We start from the raw sequence: 19,738 nt of genomic DNA, 5'->3' as shown, positions 1-19,738 counted from the left end.
AGATGCCATGATCTTCGTTTTCTGAATGTTGAGCTTTAAGCCAACTTTTTCACTCTCCTCTTTCACTTTCATCAAGAGCTGTTTAGTTCCTCTTCACTTTCTGCCGTAAGGGTCATCTGCATGTCTGAGGTTATTGATATTTCTCCCGGCAATCTTGATTCCAGCTTGTGCTTCCTCCAGCCCAGCGTTTCTCACGATGTACTCTGCATAGAAGTTAAATAAGCAGGGTGACAATATACAGCCTTGACGAACTCCTTTTCCTATTTGGAACCAGTCTGTTGTTCCATGTCCAGTTCTAACTGTTGCTTCCTGACCTGCATATAGGTTTCTCAAGAGGCAGGTCAGGTGGTCTGGGATTCATCTCTTTCAGAATTTTCCACAGTTTATTGTGATCCACAGTTTATTGTGGATCACAATAAACTGTCAAAGGCTTTGGCATAGTAAAAGGTGCCAGTCATTCCTAAATCCAGGATGATTTCGTCTCAAGATCTTTTAATTAGATCTGCAAAACCCTGTGTCTGAGCTCACATCCTGGGTTTCTGGGTAGATGTGAAATTTTGGAGACACTGTTCAGCCCAGTGTCTTATGTCGGGGAGGAGGTCATTAGCCTGCCATAGGTTTCACTAAACATAAAGTCTTTCCTGGAGGTCTATTCATGTCCTGACCTCTAATCTCAGAAATTCTTCCTTAGTCTCCTCCCTGATAATCTGAGGCAGGAGAATCACCAAAGTTATCCCCCTCCACTCCAGGCAGTCTCTCCTGCTACTGCTGCTAAGTCACTTCAGTCTTGTCCAACTCTGTGCGACCCCATGGACTGCAGCCCACCAGGCTCCTCTGTCCATGGGATTTTCCAGGCAAGAGTACTGGAGTGGGGTGCCATTGCCTTCTCCACCAGGCAGTCTCTAGTACCTTGCTTAACTTGCTTTCCTTTTTTTTAACCCCTTTTGCTTCCTGGGAAGATCTGGCTTATATACTTGTTTACTTGACACTGGGAGGGAGGTGAGCTGTTAGTCGTACCCTGACTGCTGCCCACATGGGACCAGGCGTCCAGAATGCGGCACAGCCGAGCTGTCTGCTCCTGCCTGAAGGGTGAGCACAGCTCACCAGGTGCCCATATGTTTAGCATTCTAATTATCTTGTGTCAATTTGCAGCTCCACAAAAGTGAATTTTTATGTGAGGGGACACACAGCCTTGGCAAGTTCTGCCCAGTTACAGAACTGGGCATGTAACTCTGGGGGATTCACAGCTCCGTTTTGGCTTTTACTAGGCGAGTTGTCTCAGTGGTAAAGAATCTACCTGCCAATGCAGGAGACATAAGAGACATTGGTTCAATCCCTGGGTCAGGAAGATTCCCCTGGAAGAGGAAATGGCAACCCACTCCAGTATTCTTGCTTGAAGAATCCCATGAACAGAAGAGCCTGGCGGGCTATGATCCATCAGGTCACAAGGAGTTGAACACAACTTGGGGACGGAGCAGGTGAGTTGTCTCCGAGGTTGAGCCGAGACAGAGAAGACAGTCCACAGAGCCCCTGTGAAGCGCCCACTCAAGCCCCAGGATGCATCCCATGCTCACTCCTCTGGTTTTTCCCTGCACTTTGACTGATTTAGGTTAGTGACTAAAATCTCAGCTGAAACATCATCATATTCTAGTTCTATATCTACTCTCTTTCCTTAGAGCAGAATCTCTTGGTTTTGTTCCTTTCTTATTCTTGAGGTTTTCCCCTTCTTTCTTTGGCAACCCCACATTCAGATCTGCTTGCCCACAGAGACTGTATAGATGGAAGCTTGTTTGACCCCAAAATCAGTCTTCTACAGCATGAGGAAAAGCAAACACCTGACCATGGCAGTGCCCACCACAGGACAAACTCAGCTCTGGCCTGACCCTGGTCAGCCCTGAGTTTCCAAGGTTCTGGAGTTGAGTCCCCAGGGCCTGAAAGTTTTCCAATATAGTGCTCTATATAATATTATTCAGAATTTCACTTTGTTATTTAAATCCACTGCTCTGCCTGTTGTACTCTGTTTAAGATCATTTTCCTCTGAAGTCCGTTCACGTTGCAGCTGTCATTAACTTTTGTCTCTATGGTGCTGCTTTCTGTTTCAGCAGAGAAGCCTCACTGTTGTGCTTGCACAGCTGTATCAGTGCAGCATCTATCCTGCCAATATAGGAAAGCAATGGTCTCCTCACTTGTAAGGAGAGAAATTTGCTGTTGGGTTAGGTACTATTCACCTTTAGTATTAAACAGTTTTCTTTGTAAAACTTAGAAATGAAACTACCCAGAAAGACTTAGTGGCTGACCAGAAACTAAACTTGCTGGCATTTTTGAAGTGGGATTTATTGACTTATAAATGTCCTCACTGATTCACAAAGGCCCAGGCTCTCTTGGGAAGTTTTCCAAACGTTGCTGACAAGTCAGACACTATTACACAGGTTTATTGTTCTCACTGGTAGGAAGACAAGTAAAATTATATCACCCAGGCACAAGGAAAAAGAAAAGAAGCAGAGGTGGCCTGGGGGGATTCTTTTTAGGGTTTGGAGACCAGAGGTGCCCTTCCATACAGGGGTAGAGTGGATTCTAGACTCAGGTCTCAGAAGGCTGTGGTCCCATCATCTGCTCCGTGATCCCCCCTTCCTAAGTTCCCGGCTCATGAAGGCACACAGAGCTCTCACTCACGGGAAGTAACTTAGGTGCTTCAGAAAGTGTGTCCATTCTTTCTGGCTACTTAAACTAGCTAGTAAATTCCAAAATAATTAGATGGGATGATAATGTCATAAAATCCTAGAATCCAAAAGATGTGCTGGACTTCAATTTAGAGAACACTGCTGCCGTGCCAGGCTGTTCCTTGGAGCACCACAGACCGCATACTGCAAATCCTATGTAAATCAGCTCCCCAGGCTGATTCATTTAACATTTTCTCCAGCCTTTGGGACACAGAGCTTTCTTTCACCTAACCTGGATTAAGATCTCACAGAAGTTAGTTTTCAGAGAGATAAGTTTCAGATCTTGACCAGGCCCCAGTGAGATTTGAAGGCAGCTCTTGGGGAAGGGGGATCCAGGGGAGAGGCTGTCAGAAAGAAGCTGACCACAACTCCATAAGCACCAGACTACGCCTAGTGTATTCTATAAGATGAGACTTGATAAGGATGAACTTCAAAAGGCATTCCATTCAAAGGACCCATTTCTTAAGCACACCGGACACTTAGTTCGGTCTCAGTTCATTTGAAAATGCCCCAGGTATTTTCACTGTTCACACATTTATAGGAGTTCTTAGGTCGTGTGAACAGCTAAGAGAAGACCCATCCAGGTTAGGGGAGGAAGGTGGTCCTGCCTCTAACGGGAGTGAATGAAAATCGTGCTGGCAAAGGAGTGGTCATCCGTCACCCTCGCTCGGCCTTCGTGTGGGAGATGCTGACCATCCCGAGCAGCTCCCGTGCACAGCCTCCTGTCCCGGCCCAGGGGGCTCTGACCTTTGCACCTAGGTCTGCTCCCCTTCCCCACACCACCCAGGTTTCCTGTTCTCCAGATCAGCACTCCTAAAGGTGAGGTTCCAGGCAGCCCCAGCCCCGCTGACTGACTGTGCAGCTTAAGGGTGGTGACCAGAGAAGACTCCTCCTAAGAGCTGATTCACCTGCAAAGCACACACCTGCATAGCACCCCGAGGCACCAAACCGCAGACAGGACAGAGACAAACACACATCCAGTCATAGATATTTTCAGTTATTTGGATTTTCTTTTTCATTCTTACATTGTTCCATAAAAGATTACAGTTGAACTTAACCTAAATGATCACTTTACATTATGTCCTTATAAAGCCAAAAGTTGCTGTACGATTAAAGCATATTCGTCAGCTCTTAGACATTTCATTTAGTTATTTCTTGAGCATTTATCTGTCAGTGTCCAGTATCATGTGAAATATATATATAATTAAGACAAAATTTCTTATCTCCCCAAACTTATGAACAGGTAAGGAAAACAGATCCATAGAGAGCTAATAGTACAGGAAGAAATGAGGGGGTCAGATCAGGAGAGGTGGGGACCAGACTCCCAGAGGCTGCTCTACAAGCCACATGGGGACCAGCAAAGTGGGCTCAGCCTGCCAGTCAGGCGCCTGGTGTGGGGACGGCAGTGGTGAGGCAGGTGCCCCACACCCTCTGGAGTCCTGGACGTGGCTCGGTTCCATTGATGGGAGTGAGAGCCAGGCCCTGTCCTGGGAGTTGTCTGAGGGAGCAGTGGGCAGTGACGGAGAGACGCTGAGGGCTGCTGAGGAATGAGGGGCAGGACAGGAGGGGAGGGAATACCACCCAGGGACCTTCAACCCTAACATCATCATGAAAGCCAAGGCCACCATGCAGGTATTGGGGGCCATGGCAGCGGCCTAATTCAAGGTCATGTCAAAAAGGGTGGAGTAGAGAGGATGGATTTGACATCCAGGAGGAAATGATGACAATCACAGCAGTGACGGACCATTCTACTGGGTGCTGTCCTACGTGCTCCATAGGGATTAACTCATTTAATCCTCTGAGTAGCCTGTCTTACATGTGGAGAGAGTGAGGTAAGGGTGTTTAAGTAACGTGCCAAGGTCTCAAGTATATAAGCAGCAAAACTAAGATTTGATCCCAGGCATCCTTGCTCCCACATCTGTGCTTTTCCCCAGCCCTTGATGTCACAGATCAGAGTGGAGCCCCCAGACCAGTGAGCCTAGCACGTCTCCTGTCCCCGCCCAGCAGAAGCTTGGTGTCTGGAACAGGACAGTCTGACACTTGCCTGCCTCTCCTGAGGGCAGGGCTCAGTGGTGTGGAGGCTGTGCTTCATTGAACTCTACCAGAGCCTTCTGCCTGCCCTCCACTTCCTATTTATGCCGTCTCCATAGTCCCCAGGTCACATGCCCCCTCTTTCCCACACGGTGGTTAAAAAATCTGCTAGAAACGCAGCTCAGGTCTGCCTCTCCCTCTGGGCTCCTACTGAGAGCTCCAGGATGCTGCAGTGCCTGGGAAAGCCGTCTGTGAATGTCAGACCCAACCCGGGCCTTCTTCTGTGAGTGTTGTGCCAGGAACATCTTCACATCCCTCATGGAGTGTCCACAGGTCTGTGCCTTCAGGTCCCAGCGTGAAGGGGGCACTTCAGATCCCCTTTTAACCTCGTGGTTGCAACATCCACCTTTGCTGTCCTATGTTAACTGACAAAATAAATATATTCCCTTAAACTGAAGTGAGGATCTCAGAGAAGAACCAGGGAAATGCACTTCCAAGAGGCCCCACGAGGCTTAAACACTGGTGTTGCTTCCTGCGGTTCTGTTTGGATTCTGAGAGTTCATGAGCAGTGTCAGGGCTCTTATCTTTGGTGCTGGTTAAAATCTTAACTGTGTGGGGCACTGAGATGGCCTTTCAAGCCCTCTGTGTTATGTGGGACAGAAACCGAGGAATAGAGTTTCATGTAAGTTCAAAGGAGCCTAATCTTATCCTGTAATTAGCTCTGACTTTTAAATCCCTCTGGCTGATTGGCTGTCTGCTCCAGAACACATAAACTGCTTTCTTCTCCCCTTTCCCAAGCCTTCTCTGAGAAAACATTGCTCTGGTCCTTTAAAGATCTCAGGAGTAGGAGGAGGGGTAGGGTGGAGGTGCCTTTCATTGTTACATTTACACAGCAGCAGATAAGAGTAGAGACCCCACAAGAGACTGGCCCAGACTTGCCCATGAGTGTCCAGGAGTCTCTGGTAGAGGCATAGGTTGGCGGTGGCCTGCTACAGGGTCGGGAACACTGAGTGCTGCAGTTCATGCACAGGGCCTTTTGAAGGAGGTCGCCTTATCTTCATTACCTCCACCATAGTTTGGTCTCAGGTCAAACAACAGGGAGGGAACACAGCCCCACCCATCAACAGGAAATTGGATTAAAGATTTACTGAGCATGGCCCCGCCCATCAGAACAAGACCCAGTTTCCCTCACAGTCAGTCTCTCCCATCAGGAAGCTTCCATAAGCCTCTTATCCTTGTCCATCAGAGGGCAGACAGAATGAAAACCACAATCACAGAAAACTAATCAAAGTGATCACATGGACCACAGCCTTGTCTAACTCAATGAAACTATGAGCCATGCCATGAAGGACCACTCAAGACAGACAGGTCATGGTAGAGACTTCTGACAAAACGTGGTCCACTGGAGAAGGGAATGGCAAACCAGTTCAGTATTCTTGCCTTGAGAACCCCATGAACAGTATGGAAAGGCAAAAAGATATGACACTGAAAAACTGCCCAGATTGGTAGGTGCCCAATATGCTACTGGAGAAGAGTGGAGAAATAACCCCAGAAACAATGAAGAGACGGAGCCAAAGCAAAGACAACACCCAGTTGTGGATGATGTAACTGGGGATAGAAGAAAAGTCCCATGCTATAAAGAACAATATTGCCTAGGAACCTGGAATGTTAGGTACATGAATCAAGACAAATTGGAAAAGGTCAAATAGGAGATGGTAAGAGCGAACATCAAGATTTTAGGAATCAGTGAACTAAAATGGACTGGAATGGGTGAATTTAACTCAGATGACCTTTATATCTACTACTGTAGGTAAGAATCCCTTAGAAGAAATGGAGTAGCCCTCCCAGTCAACAAAAGAGTCCAAAATGCAGTACTTGGGTATAATCTCAAAAATGACAGAATGATCTCTGTTCGTTTCCAAGGCAAACCATTCAGTATCACAGTAATCCAAGTCTATGGCCCAACAAGTAATGCTGAAGAAGCTGAAGTTGAATGGCTCTATGAACACCTACAAGAACTTCTAGAACTAACACCCAAAAAAGATGTCCTCTTCATTACATGAAACTGGAATGCAAAAACAGGAAGTCAAGAGATACCTGGAGTAAAAGGCAAATTTGGCCTTAGAGTACAAAATGAAGCAGGTCAAAGGCTAACAGAGTTTTGCCAAGAAAATGCACTGCTCATAGCAAACACCTTCTTCCAACAACACAAGAGAAGACTCTACACATGGACATCACCAGATGGTCATACCAAAATCAGACTGATTTTATTCTTTGCAGCCAAAGATGGAGAAGCTCTATACAGTCAGCAAAAACAAGACCAGGAGCTGACTGTGGCTCAGATCATGAACTCCTTATTGCCAAATTCAGACTTAAATTGAAGAAAGGAGGGAAAACCACTGGACCATTCAGGTATGACCTAAATCAAATCCCTTACGATTATACAGTGGAAGGGACAAATACATTCCAGGAATTAGATGTGATAGACAGAGTGCCTGAAGAACTATGGACAGAGGTTTGTGACATTGTACAGGAGGCAGTGACCAAGACCATCCCCCCAGGAAAAAGAAATGCAACAAGGCAAATGGTTGTCTGAGGAGGCCTTACAAATAGCTGAGAAAAGAAGAGATGCTAAAGGCAAAGAAGAAAAGGAAAGACATATACATTTGAATGCAGAGTTCCAAAGAATAGCAAGGAGAGATAAGAAAGCCTCCCTCAGAGATTAGTGCAAAGAAATTGAGGAAAACAATAGAAGGGGAAAGACTAGAGATCTTCTCAAGAAAATTAGTGATACCAAGGAAACATTTCATGCAATTATGGGCACAATAAAGGACAGAAATGATATGGACCTAACAGAAGCAGAAGATATTAAAAAGAGTGGCAAAAATATACAGAAGAATTGTATAAAAAAAGATCTTCATGACCCAGATAACCATAACAGGGTGATCATGCACCTAGAGCCAGCCATCCTGGAATGCAAAGTCAAGTGGGCCTTAGGAAGCATCACTATGAACAAAGCTAGTGGAGGTGATGGGATTTCAGCTCATCTATTTCAAATTCTAAAAGATGATGCTGTTAAAGTGCTTCACTCAGTATGCCAGCAAATCTGGAAAACTCAGCAGTGGCCACAGGACTGGCAAAGGTCAGTTTTCATCACAATCCCACAGAAAGGCAATGCCAAAGAATGTTCTAACTATTGCACAATTGCACTCATCTCACACGCTAGCAAAGTAATGCTCAAAATTCTCCAAGCCAGGCTTCAACAGTACATGAACTTCCAGATGGAAGTTCAAGATATTCAAGATGTTCAAGCTGGGTTTAGAAAAGGCCAAAGAACCGGAGATCAAATTGCCAACATCCATTGGGTCATTGAAAAAGCAAGTGAATTCAGAAAAATATCTACTTCTGCTTTATTGACTGCGCCAAAACTTTTGACTGTGTGGATCACAGCGAACTGTGGAAAATTCTTCAAGAGATGGGAATACCAGACAACCTCACCTACCTCTTGAGAAATCTGTATGCAGGTCAAGAAACAACAGTTAGAACCAGACTGGAACAATAGACTAGTTCCAAATCGGGAAAGGAATATGTCAAGGCTGTATATTGTCACTTTGTTTATTTAACTAATATGCAGAGTACATCATGTGAAATGCCAGGCTGGATGAAGTACAAGCTAGAATCAAGATTTCCAGGGGAAATATCAAAAACCTCAGATACACAGATGACACCACCCTTATGGCAGAAAGCGAAGAAGAACTAAAGAGCCTCTTGATGAAAGGGAAAGAGGAGAGCAAAAAAGCTGGCTTCAGACTCAACATTCAAAAGACTAAGATCATGGCATCCAGTCCCATCACTTCATGGCAGATAGATGGGGAAACAATGGAAACAGTGAAAAATTTTATTTTGGGGGGCTCCAAAATCACTGCAGATGGTGACTGCAGCCATGAAATTAAAAGTCACTTGCTCCTTGGAAGAAAAGCTCTGACCAATCTAGACAGCGTATTAAAAAGCAGAGACATTACTTTGCCAACAAAGGTCCATCTAGTCAAAGCCATGGTTTTTCCAGTGGTCATGTATAGATGTGAGAGTTGGACTGTAAAGAAAACAGAGCAGCGAAGAATTGATGCTTTTGAACTGTGGTGTTGGAGAAGACTCGAGAGTCCTTTGGACTGAGATGACATCCAACTAGTCCATCTTAAAGGAAATCAGTCCTGAATATTCAATGGAAGGACTGATGCTGAAGCTGAAACTCCACTATTTTGGCCACCTGATAGGACCAGCTGACTCATTAAAAAGACCCTCATGCTGGGAAAGATTGAAGGCAGGAGGAGAAGGGGATGATAGAGGATGAGATGGTTGGATGGCATCATCGACTTGATGGACATGAGTTTGAGCAAGCTCCAGGAGTTGGTGATGGACAGAGAAGCCTGGCGTGCTGCAATACATGGGGTCGCAAAGATTCGGACACAACTGAGAGAGCGAACTGAACCAAATGCTGGGGTATTGGGATATTTTTTGGTATCTGGGCATCTGGCACTTGGCAGTCTCTGTGGTAGCAGCCAAGTTTCACTTGGAGACCCCAGCATGAAATTATGGACACAGTCCCAATGGTGGCCTCAGAGCACTTGGTTTGTGTAGCAGCAGCTCAGCCTCGGGACCTGGGTCAGCTTTCAGGGCAGTTGTGTGGGTGCTGGGTCTGCCAGTACCTGGAGAGGTTTCTTTACAGGTGAGTTTGCCATGCCTGACTTGGAACTGTCAACTCATTCATACCCTCATTCTTCTTCAACAAGCTGTTATTTTGTTTGTTTCATTTTTTTTTAACTTTACAATATTATATTGGTTTTGCCATATATCAACATGAATCCGCCACAGGTATACACATGTTCCCCATCCTGAACCCTCCTCCCTCCCCGTACCATCCCTCTGGGTCATCCCAGTGCATGAAACAAGCTGTTATTTAAAAATGTATCCAGTGTACCAGATTCTCTGTTGGGCATATAAAGAGGCAGAATGGAAGTTCACAGTGATAGTTAATTGTAGCTGGAAATGCCCTCTGCTGTCCTCCCTGTGGGCTTAGTGAACCCTTCGGGGGACAAGGCTGATGCTAGAAACCCCGTGAAGGTGGAGAGGAGCCAAGGAGTAGAATGCCTTCTGTGTTTGGAAGCCCTGCTTCTTTCTCCATCTCCATACTCCATCCAGAAATAACTATTCCTAACCTGGAAGTGCTGCTCCAGGGAAGCACCTGCCAGTTTCCCCTTGAGTAGACATGAGCCGATTAACCTTATTTCCTGGCACCTGAGAAATCTTAGGAAGGGAAGCAATTAAATCAAACAGCATCTTCAACATTCAGGAGCTTTCTAAATCATACAAAGGAGACTTGGAAATCAGTCACCTTTTTACAGGAAAGAAGAACACAAAAGGCCTCAAAAATAGCCCTCCAAGACTAATTCCTAGCAATGTCTTTATAAGACCCTATTTTCTTATGAGGACTTCCCTGGTGGCTCAGACAGTAAAGAATCTGCCTACAAGAGACCTGGGTTTGATCCTTGGGTCGGGAAGATCCCTTGATGAAATCCATGGACAGAGGAGCCTGGTGGGCTACAGTCCATGGGGTCACAAAGTGTTGGACAAAACGAGTGACTTTCATTCACTCACTCACTCATCTTCCTAATTTTTCATTTTGCTTTGATATGACAAGTTAATTTTTAGTTTTTACCTAATATGTATCAAAAGGAAGTAAAGAATTTGCCAGAAAATGTGGGATCTACTCTTATCTACAAGTGTTCCCTGCACTTGCACTAAAATAAATACAGCGGTGTACAAAAAGCTGAAAAGTAATGAAGAGTTGGTTGAATTCCATTCATTTCCATTTTTTGCCCTTCAATAAGCATTTCCATTTTTTGCCCTTCAATAAGCATTTCCATGATGCCTGCCCTTCCCTGGAGAGGTTATGAGTGTCAGCTGTAAAGGAGGCTGGAAGTGTGGTCCACTTCCCTGACTGGAGAGAGGAGAGGTACTTCTGTGAATAAGTGGGAGAGAATGTGGTCCCAACAACACAGGCTCCTCCTGCCTGCCAGGCCTGGCTTGGGAGCGAGGGCTGCCAAGCTTGTGACAACAGGTTAGAGCTTGGGAAGGTCAAAGGAGTTTAGCTCATCTGGGCGGGCATCAAGCCAGAAATAGGTGCAGGAAGTGACCCCACCTGTCAGGGGAGGAAGGGCAGGTAACAAAAACACCAAGGAGGCTATGGACAAGGATGAGAGGTCAGGGTCACAGTCAGCCCTTCATATCCACGGTTCTGCATCTGCAGAATCAGCCAACCATGGATCAAAAATACTTGGGAAGAAAATTCCAGAAAGCTAAGAAAAAAAACCACCAAAACTTGAATTTGCTGGGCGCAGGCAACTGTTTACATAGCATTTACATTGTATTTACAACTAATTACTTTGTATGAGGTATTGTAAGTAATCTAGAGATAATTTAAAGTACGCAAGAGGATGTGTGTATGTTACATACAAATACTATGCCATTTTTTATAAGGGACTTGAATATTTATGGATTTTGGTTGGGAGGTGGCAGTGGGAGGGGTTCCTGGAACCAGTTTCATGGGTACCAAGGGACTGCACGTCTGAGAATTCACTAAATGTCAGGCACTGCGCTGGGTGCTTCTCAAATATTCTTGCTCTTACAGCCTTCTTTTTTTTCATATTAGAATCCATTTATTAGTTTTTTAAAAATTCAAATTACAGAGCACAAAAGACAATTTTGTATCTATTTTGACAATATCTTTGAGATTTTTCTCAGTTTGAGATGTTATGAAAAAGCAGGTCTCCATACAGCTGGTGAGAACAGAAACTCTCTCTTGACATGGTTCGTTAAACAAAACTGGAACACAGGCCAGTTAACTCATTTTATTCCATGAAGATAGAATGAAAGATTATATGAGCTTTCACAACTGGAACAACCAAAAGAGAACCATAGGTGATTCATTATCCAAATAGAGGACAATTTTCAGCACAGATTAGTTCCTCAGATCTATTCATTCTGAAGGCCTTGTGGCAATTTATAGGGCAGACTACATTTCCATGAAAGGAATATGATGTATATAAATCCTGAATCTAGGGAAGTGTATGTAGAGAGTAATATCCTCTTTGGCCTAGTAGGCGGTCGGGGAGCAGGGTGGGGTAAATACCAAAGTCATCTCTTAACATCAAAGCCTGGCAGTAAACAAGTGTCTGTAATATCAATAACACATACATTAAACATTAACTAATCAGAATTTTTCTATATTTCTATGCATATTGGCATATTACTCAAACACTGACGGTGTTAATGGGAAAAGAATTCCAATATTATGAGTAATAAATAATACCTAAGATTTCTCCAGATAAACTGCTGGGGCTCTCTTAAGTACAGAAGCAATTTGAGAAAAGCAAATTTTTTTTTTATTGGAGTATAATTGCTTTACAGTGTTGTGATAGTTTCTGCTATACAGCAAAGTGAGTCAGTTACATGTATTCATATATCCACTCAGATTCCTTCCCATCTAGGCCACCACAGATCATTGAGTAGAGTTTCCTGTGCTACACAAGAGGTTCTCATTAGTTATCGGTTTCATATATAGTAGTGTATATTTGTGGAGAACCAATGGCACCCCACTCCAGTACTCTTGCCTGGAAAATCCCATGGATGGAGGAGCCTGGTAGGCTGCAGTCCATGGGGTCGCTGAGGGTCGGACATGACTGAGCGACTTGCCTTTCACTTTTCACTTTCCTGCACTGGAGAAGGAAATGGCAACCCACTCCAGTGTTCTTGCCTGGAGAATCCCAGGGACGGGGGAGCCTGGTGGGCTGCCATCTATGGGGTCGCACAGATTCGGACACGACTGAAGTGACTTAGCAGCAGTGTCTGTTTGTCAATCCCAATCTCCCAATTCATCCCCTCTTCCCACTTAGTTTCCATGCATTTGTTCACTACATCTGTCACTCTGTTTCTGCTTTGCAAATAAGTTCATCTGTATCATTTTCTAGAGCCCACTATATTATATAATGTTTTTTTTTCTCTTTCTGACTTGCTTCACCCTGTGTAACAGTCTCTAGGTCCATTCATGTCTCTGCTGCTGCTACTGCTGCTAAGTCGTTTCAGTCGTATCCGACTCTATGTGACCCCATAGACGGCAGCCTACCAGGCTCCCTGTCCCTGGGATTCTCCAGGCAAAAACACTGGAGTGAGTTGCCATTTCCTCCTCCAATGCATGAAAGTGAAAAGTGAAAGTGAAGTCACTCAGTCATGTCCGACCCTCAGCGACCCCATGGACTGCAGCCTACCAGGCTCCTCCGTCCATGGGATTTTCCAGGCAAGAGTACTGGAGTGGGTTGCCATTGCCTTCTCCGATTCATGGCTTTACAGCCGGCATTTCTTTCCTTTTATGGGCTGAGTGATATTCCACAGTATATGTGTACCACATCTTCTTTTTCCATTCCTCTGTTGATGGACCTTTAAGTTCCTTCCATGTCCTGGCTATTATAAATAGTGATGCAGTGAATTTTGAGAGTCATGCATCCTTTCAGATCATAGTTTTCTCTGGATTTATGCCCAGAACTGAGATTGCTGGGTTATATGGTACCTCTATTTTTAGTTTTTTAAGAAACCTCCATACTGTTCTCCATAGTAGCTGCACCAATTTACATTCCCACCAACAGTGTCAGAGGGTTCCCTTTTCTCCACACCCTCTCCAACATTATTATAGATTTTTTGATAATGGCCATTCCGACTGGTGTGAAGTGATACTTCATTGTAGTTTTCAATTTTATTTTTCTAATAGTAATGTTGAGCATCTTTTCATGTGCTTCATGGCCACCTGTATGTCTTCTTCAGAGAAATGTCTATTTAGCTCTCCCCCCCCACAATTTTTTATGGGGTTGTTTGTTTTTTTTGATATTGAGCTGCATCAGCTGCTTATATATTTTGGAGATTAAACCTTTGTCAATCGCTTCATTTGCAAATATTTTCTCCCATTCTAAGGACTGTCTTTTGGTTTTGCTTATAGTTTCCTTTGCTATGCCAAAGCTTTTGTTTAATTAGATCCCATTTGTTTATTTTTGTTTTTATCTTCATTAGGAGGTAGATCAAAAAAGATCTTGCTATGCTTTATGTCAAAGAGCGTTCTGCCTGTGTTTTCCTCTAAGTGTTTTATAGTGGCAAGCCTTACATTTAGGTCTTTAACCCGTTTTGAGTTCATTTTTGTGTATGGTATTAGGAGTGTTCTAATTTCATTCTTTTACATGTAGCTGTCCAGTTGAAGAGGCTGTCTTTTCGTCATTGTATAGTCTTTCCTCCTTTATCATAGATTTGGTGACCATAGGTACATGGGTTTATCTCTGAGCTTTCTGTCCCATACCATTGAGCTACATTTCTGTTTTTGTGCCAGTACCATACTGTCTTGATGACTGTAGCTTTCTAGTATAGTCTGAAGTCAGGGAGCCTGATTCCTCCAACTCCATTTTTCTTTCTCAAGATTCCTTTGGTTATTCGGAGTCTTTTGTGTTTTCATACAAGTTGTAAAATTTTTGTTCTAATTCTGTGAAAAATGCCACTGGTAACTTAGTAGGGATTGCATTGAATCTGTAGATTGCTTTGGGTAGTATAGTCATTTTCACAATATTCGTTCTTCCCGTTTGAGAACATGGTATTTCTCTCCATCTGTTTGTTTCATCTTTGATTTCATTGATCAGTATCTTACAGTTTTCTGCATACAGGTCTTTTGCGTCCTTACAGCCTTGATTCTGATTAGCACAGTTATGGAGGCAGCCAGGGAGAGGGTGAGGATTGGTACTTTGTAAAAGCAAATTTTAAAGCCCTGTGATTTCCATTTAAAAAGAAAAACAAAACTGGACAAAAACCTTCACTGGTAGTGAATCATGTAAGATAGTCCAGGACAGTGTGATGAGAGCCCTGGGCCCTGGGGAGGCAGTGCCCCATATGAACTGGCCCAGGGTGGCAAGGCCAGGCAAGAGGCAGCAGCCATTCTGAGTAGCATGCGGCCAGGTTTTGGCCCTACAGTGGGGCTCCTTCTCTGTCTCTGGCCTCTTCTACTTGTTCATTTGAGCTTGAAACTTGAGTAACTGGATGGAGATCAGTTAGCCTCTTCATCCTTGGAGCGGATCGATGGTCACTGATGTTGCCAGGTCCAAGTAACTGTGTCTGTGGAGGGCAGTTCGCCCACGCGTAGACTTCAGGTCAAATACTGTTGTGTGACACTGAACGCGGCACTGAGGCGCCCACCCCTCCCGTGTGGCCCTGTGTTTCAGGGCATGAATTACCTGGAAGACCGGCGCTTGGTGCATAGGGACCTGGCGGCCAGAAACGTGCTGGTGAAGACGCCACAGCACGTGAAGATCACAGACTTCGGGCTGGCCAAGCTGCTGGGTGCCGAGGAGAAGGAGTATCATGCAGAAGGAGGCAAGGTGAGGGGCTGGCTTGTCGACAGGCACACACTCTCCTGAAGCAGACTGACCAACTCAGGGCCATTCTCAGGACCTTCTAGGTGAGGTCACAGTGCCACCAGCTCTGGGTCTGGCCAGGCTCCAGAGCTGCCTGGGGAGAAGCATTTCCTGGGAAGGTGAATAGAGATGTTTCTGACACACCCAGAAGCCAAAGGCAGTAAATGTGAATTCAGCTTCATCTCTAGGGGACTATTAGCCAGTTAGGTTTCCACCTCCTGCTCCAGGGTAAAGACCCTTCGGAAGAACATCTTGAAATGTCGTAGCTGACTTGGCAGCAAGGAAAGTTTCCTGTGATTGTTCCAGGACCTCCCGAGGGGCGCTGGCCATGATGGACTTGGCTTCTTCCTCTGGACAGGCCTGGGGCTTCTCCAGGGGGCTTTCCCAGCAGTGAGGGGTGCAGGTCTCCAGATACACCCTTCAGAACACTCTAGATCAGCTGTACACGTCTTCAGTTTCACACTGCCTTGCATGACTCCAAGCAGCTGGCCCTGTAAGAACCCACAAACACAGGGCACGACCAGGGTCCCCAGCTACCAGCCCATGCACGCAGCTCAGCAGAGGAGCCCACAGACAGACCAAAGGCCCTCCTCAGTCCTGGGGTCTGACAGAGACCCTGTCCTCTGCCAGACAAACCTCTCCTCCTGCTGGGAAGGAGCCCTGGGCCTGGGGGGCAGGGTGTGGGTGGCCTGGTTTTCTCACCTTTGTCATTTTCAATTTCTCCCTTTGTCATTTTTTTTTTCAATAGAAGGAAGCTAATAGTTGTCTTATTACTTTTACCTCTCATCATTCCAAGGTCCCTATCAAATGGATGGCTTTGGAATCAATTTTACACCGAATTTATACCCATCAGAGTGATGTCTGGAGCTATGGTGAGTCAGAATCCTGAGGCTGGTGAATCAAGGCCGAGACTGTGCTGGCTTGCACTGTTGATGTGCTTTGTACACTCTGCCATGCGAGACACTGACTACAATAGAAAACATGAAAAAGGAAATTGAGTCTAACTACCGTCCTGAGCGTCACTGGAGGTAATAGTGAGCTTGTCAGGAGAGAGAGTAACAAGAGGGAAAGAATGTGAACCTGGGAAATGCCTGTACCCCAAAATCAAGCAGGTATAACCTCTCGCTGTGAATTTGAAGTGAACCAAAGGGAGATGACAAATCAGGTTTCGTGTGGAAGTGTTTCCGGTAAAGGGTGTGGTTCTACAGTGGATTGACTCAGTGACCGCAGCTCCGTGTACTGAGTGGTTATCTTTGTGCTCGACAAAACACACTGTGAGAGTGTGTCTTTGGGGAAATATGAGGAAAGTAGCTGCTGCTTCCAGCTCTCATGAAGGCCATCTCACCAGGACCTGCTTCTTTCTTCCTCCAAATCCCACGCGGCCTGTGCTCTGTCCTCTGCCCAGCTTCCCTCTCCTCAGACACACCTTTCATGCTCTCGTCTTGTTCTCTGTCAGAGGGGCTCCAGAGCCTTCAAGAGCCTCGCCTTTCAGGAAAGCATTTCCACTGGTTGCTGTGCTGGGTACTACCCACTGTTATGCAGTCAGCCCCCCCTGTACCGCCAAATCAGCCCAAAGGCTGCAAAACAGCTGATCTGCATTGAATGGTGAACATCAGTCTATCCCAGCTATCACCTCTATTGAATCACCCACCCATAGAACATGTATTTGAGGAGAGTAATATTATAAGGAGTTTCCAAGAGGAATGCTGTCATTATCACAAAACAGAATCATTCAGGATATCTCCCATTTAGCATTTCTTTTACAGCATTATTAACTTCCTAATATTCCCATTAAATTTTTAAGATTTTCATGGATTTTTGTCTATCTCTCCTGCTATTAAATTTTTAAAAATGTCATGGGCCTTTGTCTATCTCTCCTGCTATAATATAAGCTTTATGAAGACAGAAATCTTTGTGAATGAATATGTGAATTTTCATTTATACCTGTGAGCTGAGCTGCTTACAATTGATGAACTAGATAAGGAAACAAAGGTATTCTGATACCTTGTTATTTTCAGCTGTGTTCAAGAAGTGTCTGCTCCCCTGGAGGGACAGGGAGAAATGCTGCTTTTCCTGTTTGTGGTTCTGCCCAGACCCATCATTGTCATTGTCGCCACACAGCCCAGTGTGATGACACACACCCCCTTCCGGCGACACTACGCAGGGGCTCCTCCTGGGTCTTCTCTGGGCTTGTTTTGTACTCACTCATCTATTCTCCAGACAGCTGGCAAAAATATTTTAAACTACATTAGACTTTTACTTCTCTGCTTAACCTCCTTCTTTGATTTTCCAAATATGCTCCAGATAAAACCTAAAACCCTGACCGTGGTCAACAGTGGTATGGGCCCCTGCCTTTCCCAGCTGCCCACCTGTGTTCTCCCCTTGCCCCATGTGCCCACTTGCAGATTGCAGGGCCACATCTGCCCAGTAAATGAAAATTCTCAAACTCAGTGACTTAATCCCTCTGGGTGATTATAACCAGCATCAGAAAGCAGCGTCAGCACAGGGGTTATGTTTTTCATCTCAGTGGAAATTGTGCTATCAAGTGATTATGATCTGCTGTTCTGGCAGTACATCAGAATTGTTACAATATGAACCTGAATTTTTAGTTTAAAAAACATATCCTGTTACTCTACCCTCTAGACTCTAGTCAAGGCAAATATTTTAGTCAGGAACATGCATGTTCCACTTACCAGTTGAAAAGAGAGAGAATTCATACCAACTTCCAACCCTACTCATACCCCGCAGCCAGGCATACACACGGCCCTCTTTCACCATTTGTCCCAAAACCTGAAAAGTTTGCTTTCCTTTAGGAAGTCATTGTGTGTGTGTGTGTTAAATGCAATGTGTAAACCTAGTTTAAACCTGGACATGAGATTTTCTTTTTTTGATCAAGTCCATAATGACTCTGTGGTGGGAAGGACAGAAGGGTTATTAATATTTTCTTCTTCCTGGACCATGGCTTTTCTTCATTCTTCAACCTTGCATCTGCATGTTAATTCAGATCATTCAGTTTTGGAATGGCCTTTAGAAAATCCACCGTGCAGATCCATGGTATTTAGAGGTCAATTCTAAAGAAAAGGGGTCGTTAGACTAGTTGGAGATTAGGAACCACCCCCCGCACTCCCTGTGTGGTTTGGGGACTCAAGACTCAGGCCCACTATGCTCATCACTAGAGGCACCCAGGGTATCGTGCTGTCCAGATGGGGACATACTGCTCATCACATTTGTGTTTCTGGAGCAGAGAATTCCATCAAGGGAGGCATTTAGGTAGAAAGACCATCAGAACTTCAGAACAGTCTGAAAAAACACCAATTCTAATAGTACTCTTGCTTTAATTTTTTTAATCATGGTGATTTATTGAAGTTGAAATTTAAAATATGGAGTTTTTATATTTATCAAAAGGAACAGAGGTTTTTATCTCTAATTTTTTTATTCTTTAAAAACACAATTTATAGTTAGTTAAGTCTCTTGGGGCGCACGTCTGACTGTGTAACTCCTGCTCCATAGACCAGGCATGTCTCAGAGAGGTGGTGTCTTGTGCTGTTATTACTAAAGTTTGCTACTTATTGGCTACTTACTATTTGCCTGGAATTGTCTGAACTTTGAAGTTGTGTTATCTTGTTTGATCTCACAACCATCCTATGAGACAGACGCTGAACTGAGGCTTCCAGGACCGAGCAAATTGCCCAAGGCCACAGAAACAGGGGTTTTTAAACGTTGGAATAGTATGTCAACAATGATGACTAAAGACAAGATGCTGTGATTATTATTGACTCATAAAGCAACCCCTGCTGCCTCTTAGGAGTCACTGTTTGGGAGTTGATGACCTTTGGATCCAAGCCTTACGATGGAATCCCTGCGAGTGAGATCTCGACTGTCCTGGAGAAAGGAGAGCGCCTCCCACAGCCACCTATCTGCACCATCGACGTCTACATGATTATGGTCAAGTGTGAGTGGCCAGCGGGACCTGTCACTGGGCTGCCCTGAGCCACACCCCAGGCCTTAGACTCCCTAAGACACTCTGTCACAGCCTATAGGCAGGCACATTCGTCAGCCCCTTCTCAGGGCACTTCACCAGAAGCGCATACCTGCTGCACTGAGCACTGTGAGCTAATGTCACACTCAGCACTGTGAGCTAATGTCACACTCAGCACTGTGAGCTAATGTCACACTCAGCACTGTGAGCTAATGTCACACTCAGCACTGTGAGCTAATGTCACACTCAGCACTGTGAGCTGATGTTTTCAAGCAAACAAGTCAAGTCAGAAGCCCCCAGAAGCTGTTGTATCAAACACTCTGCTCTCTGAGTTGCTCAATGAAAAACCTGCCCCACATTTTGAAGCCTGTTACCAGAGAGACTGTTTTTAAATGCCTAACGGTGAATAGCCACACGAGATTAGTAGAATCAACACTTCTGCTTTGACTTAAACCTTTCAGATATTGGATTTACGTGAGGCCTTCTGCAGTGTAGCAGGTAAACATTGT

At 44.9% G+C, this 19,738-nt stretch overlaps 1 protein-coding gene across 1 annotated transcript in view; it reads left to right on the top strand.

The window, feature by feature from the left end:
- EGFR (epidermal growth factor receptor) overlaps positions 1-19,738 on the top strand; it is a 158,601-nt gene that overhangs the window by 128,968 nt on the left and 9,895 nt on the right. Inside the window, exons 24-26 of the mRNA XM_010842153.1 lie at positions 15,059-15,214; positions 16,047-16,122; positions 19,056-19,202. Coding sequence (XP_010840455.1) covers positions 15,059-15,214; positions 16,047-16,122; positions 19,056-19,202 — 379 coding nt within the window. The remainder of the gene's footprint in view (positions 1-15,058; positions 15,215-16,046; positions 16,123-19,055; positions 19,203-19,738) is intronic.

Source organism: Bison bison, unplaced genomic scaffold (genome assembly GCF_000754665.1).
Source record: "Bison bison bison isolate TAMUID 2011002044 unplaced genomic scaffold, Bison_UMD1.0 scf7180017864171, whole genome shotgun sequence".
Taxonomy (NCBI): domain Eukaryota; kingdom Metazoa; phylum Chordata; class Mammalia; order Artiodactyla; family Bovidae; genus Bison; species Bison bison.
This window is presented reverse-complemented; position numbering and strand designations above follow the sequence as displayed.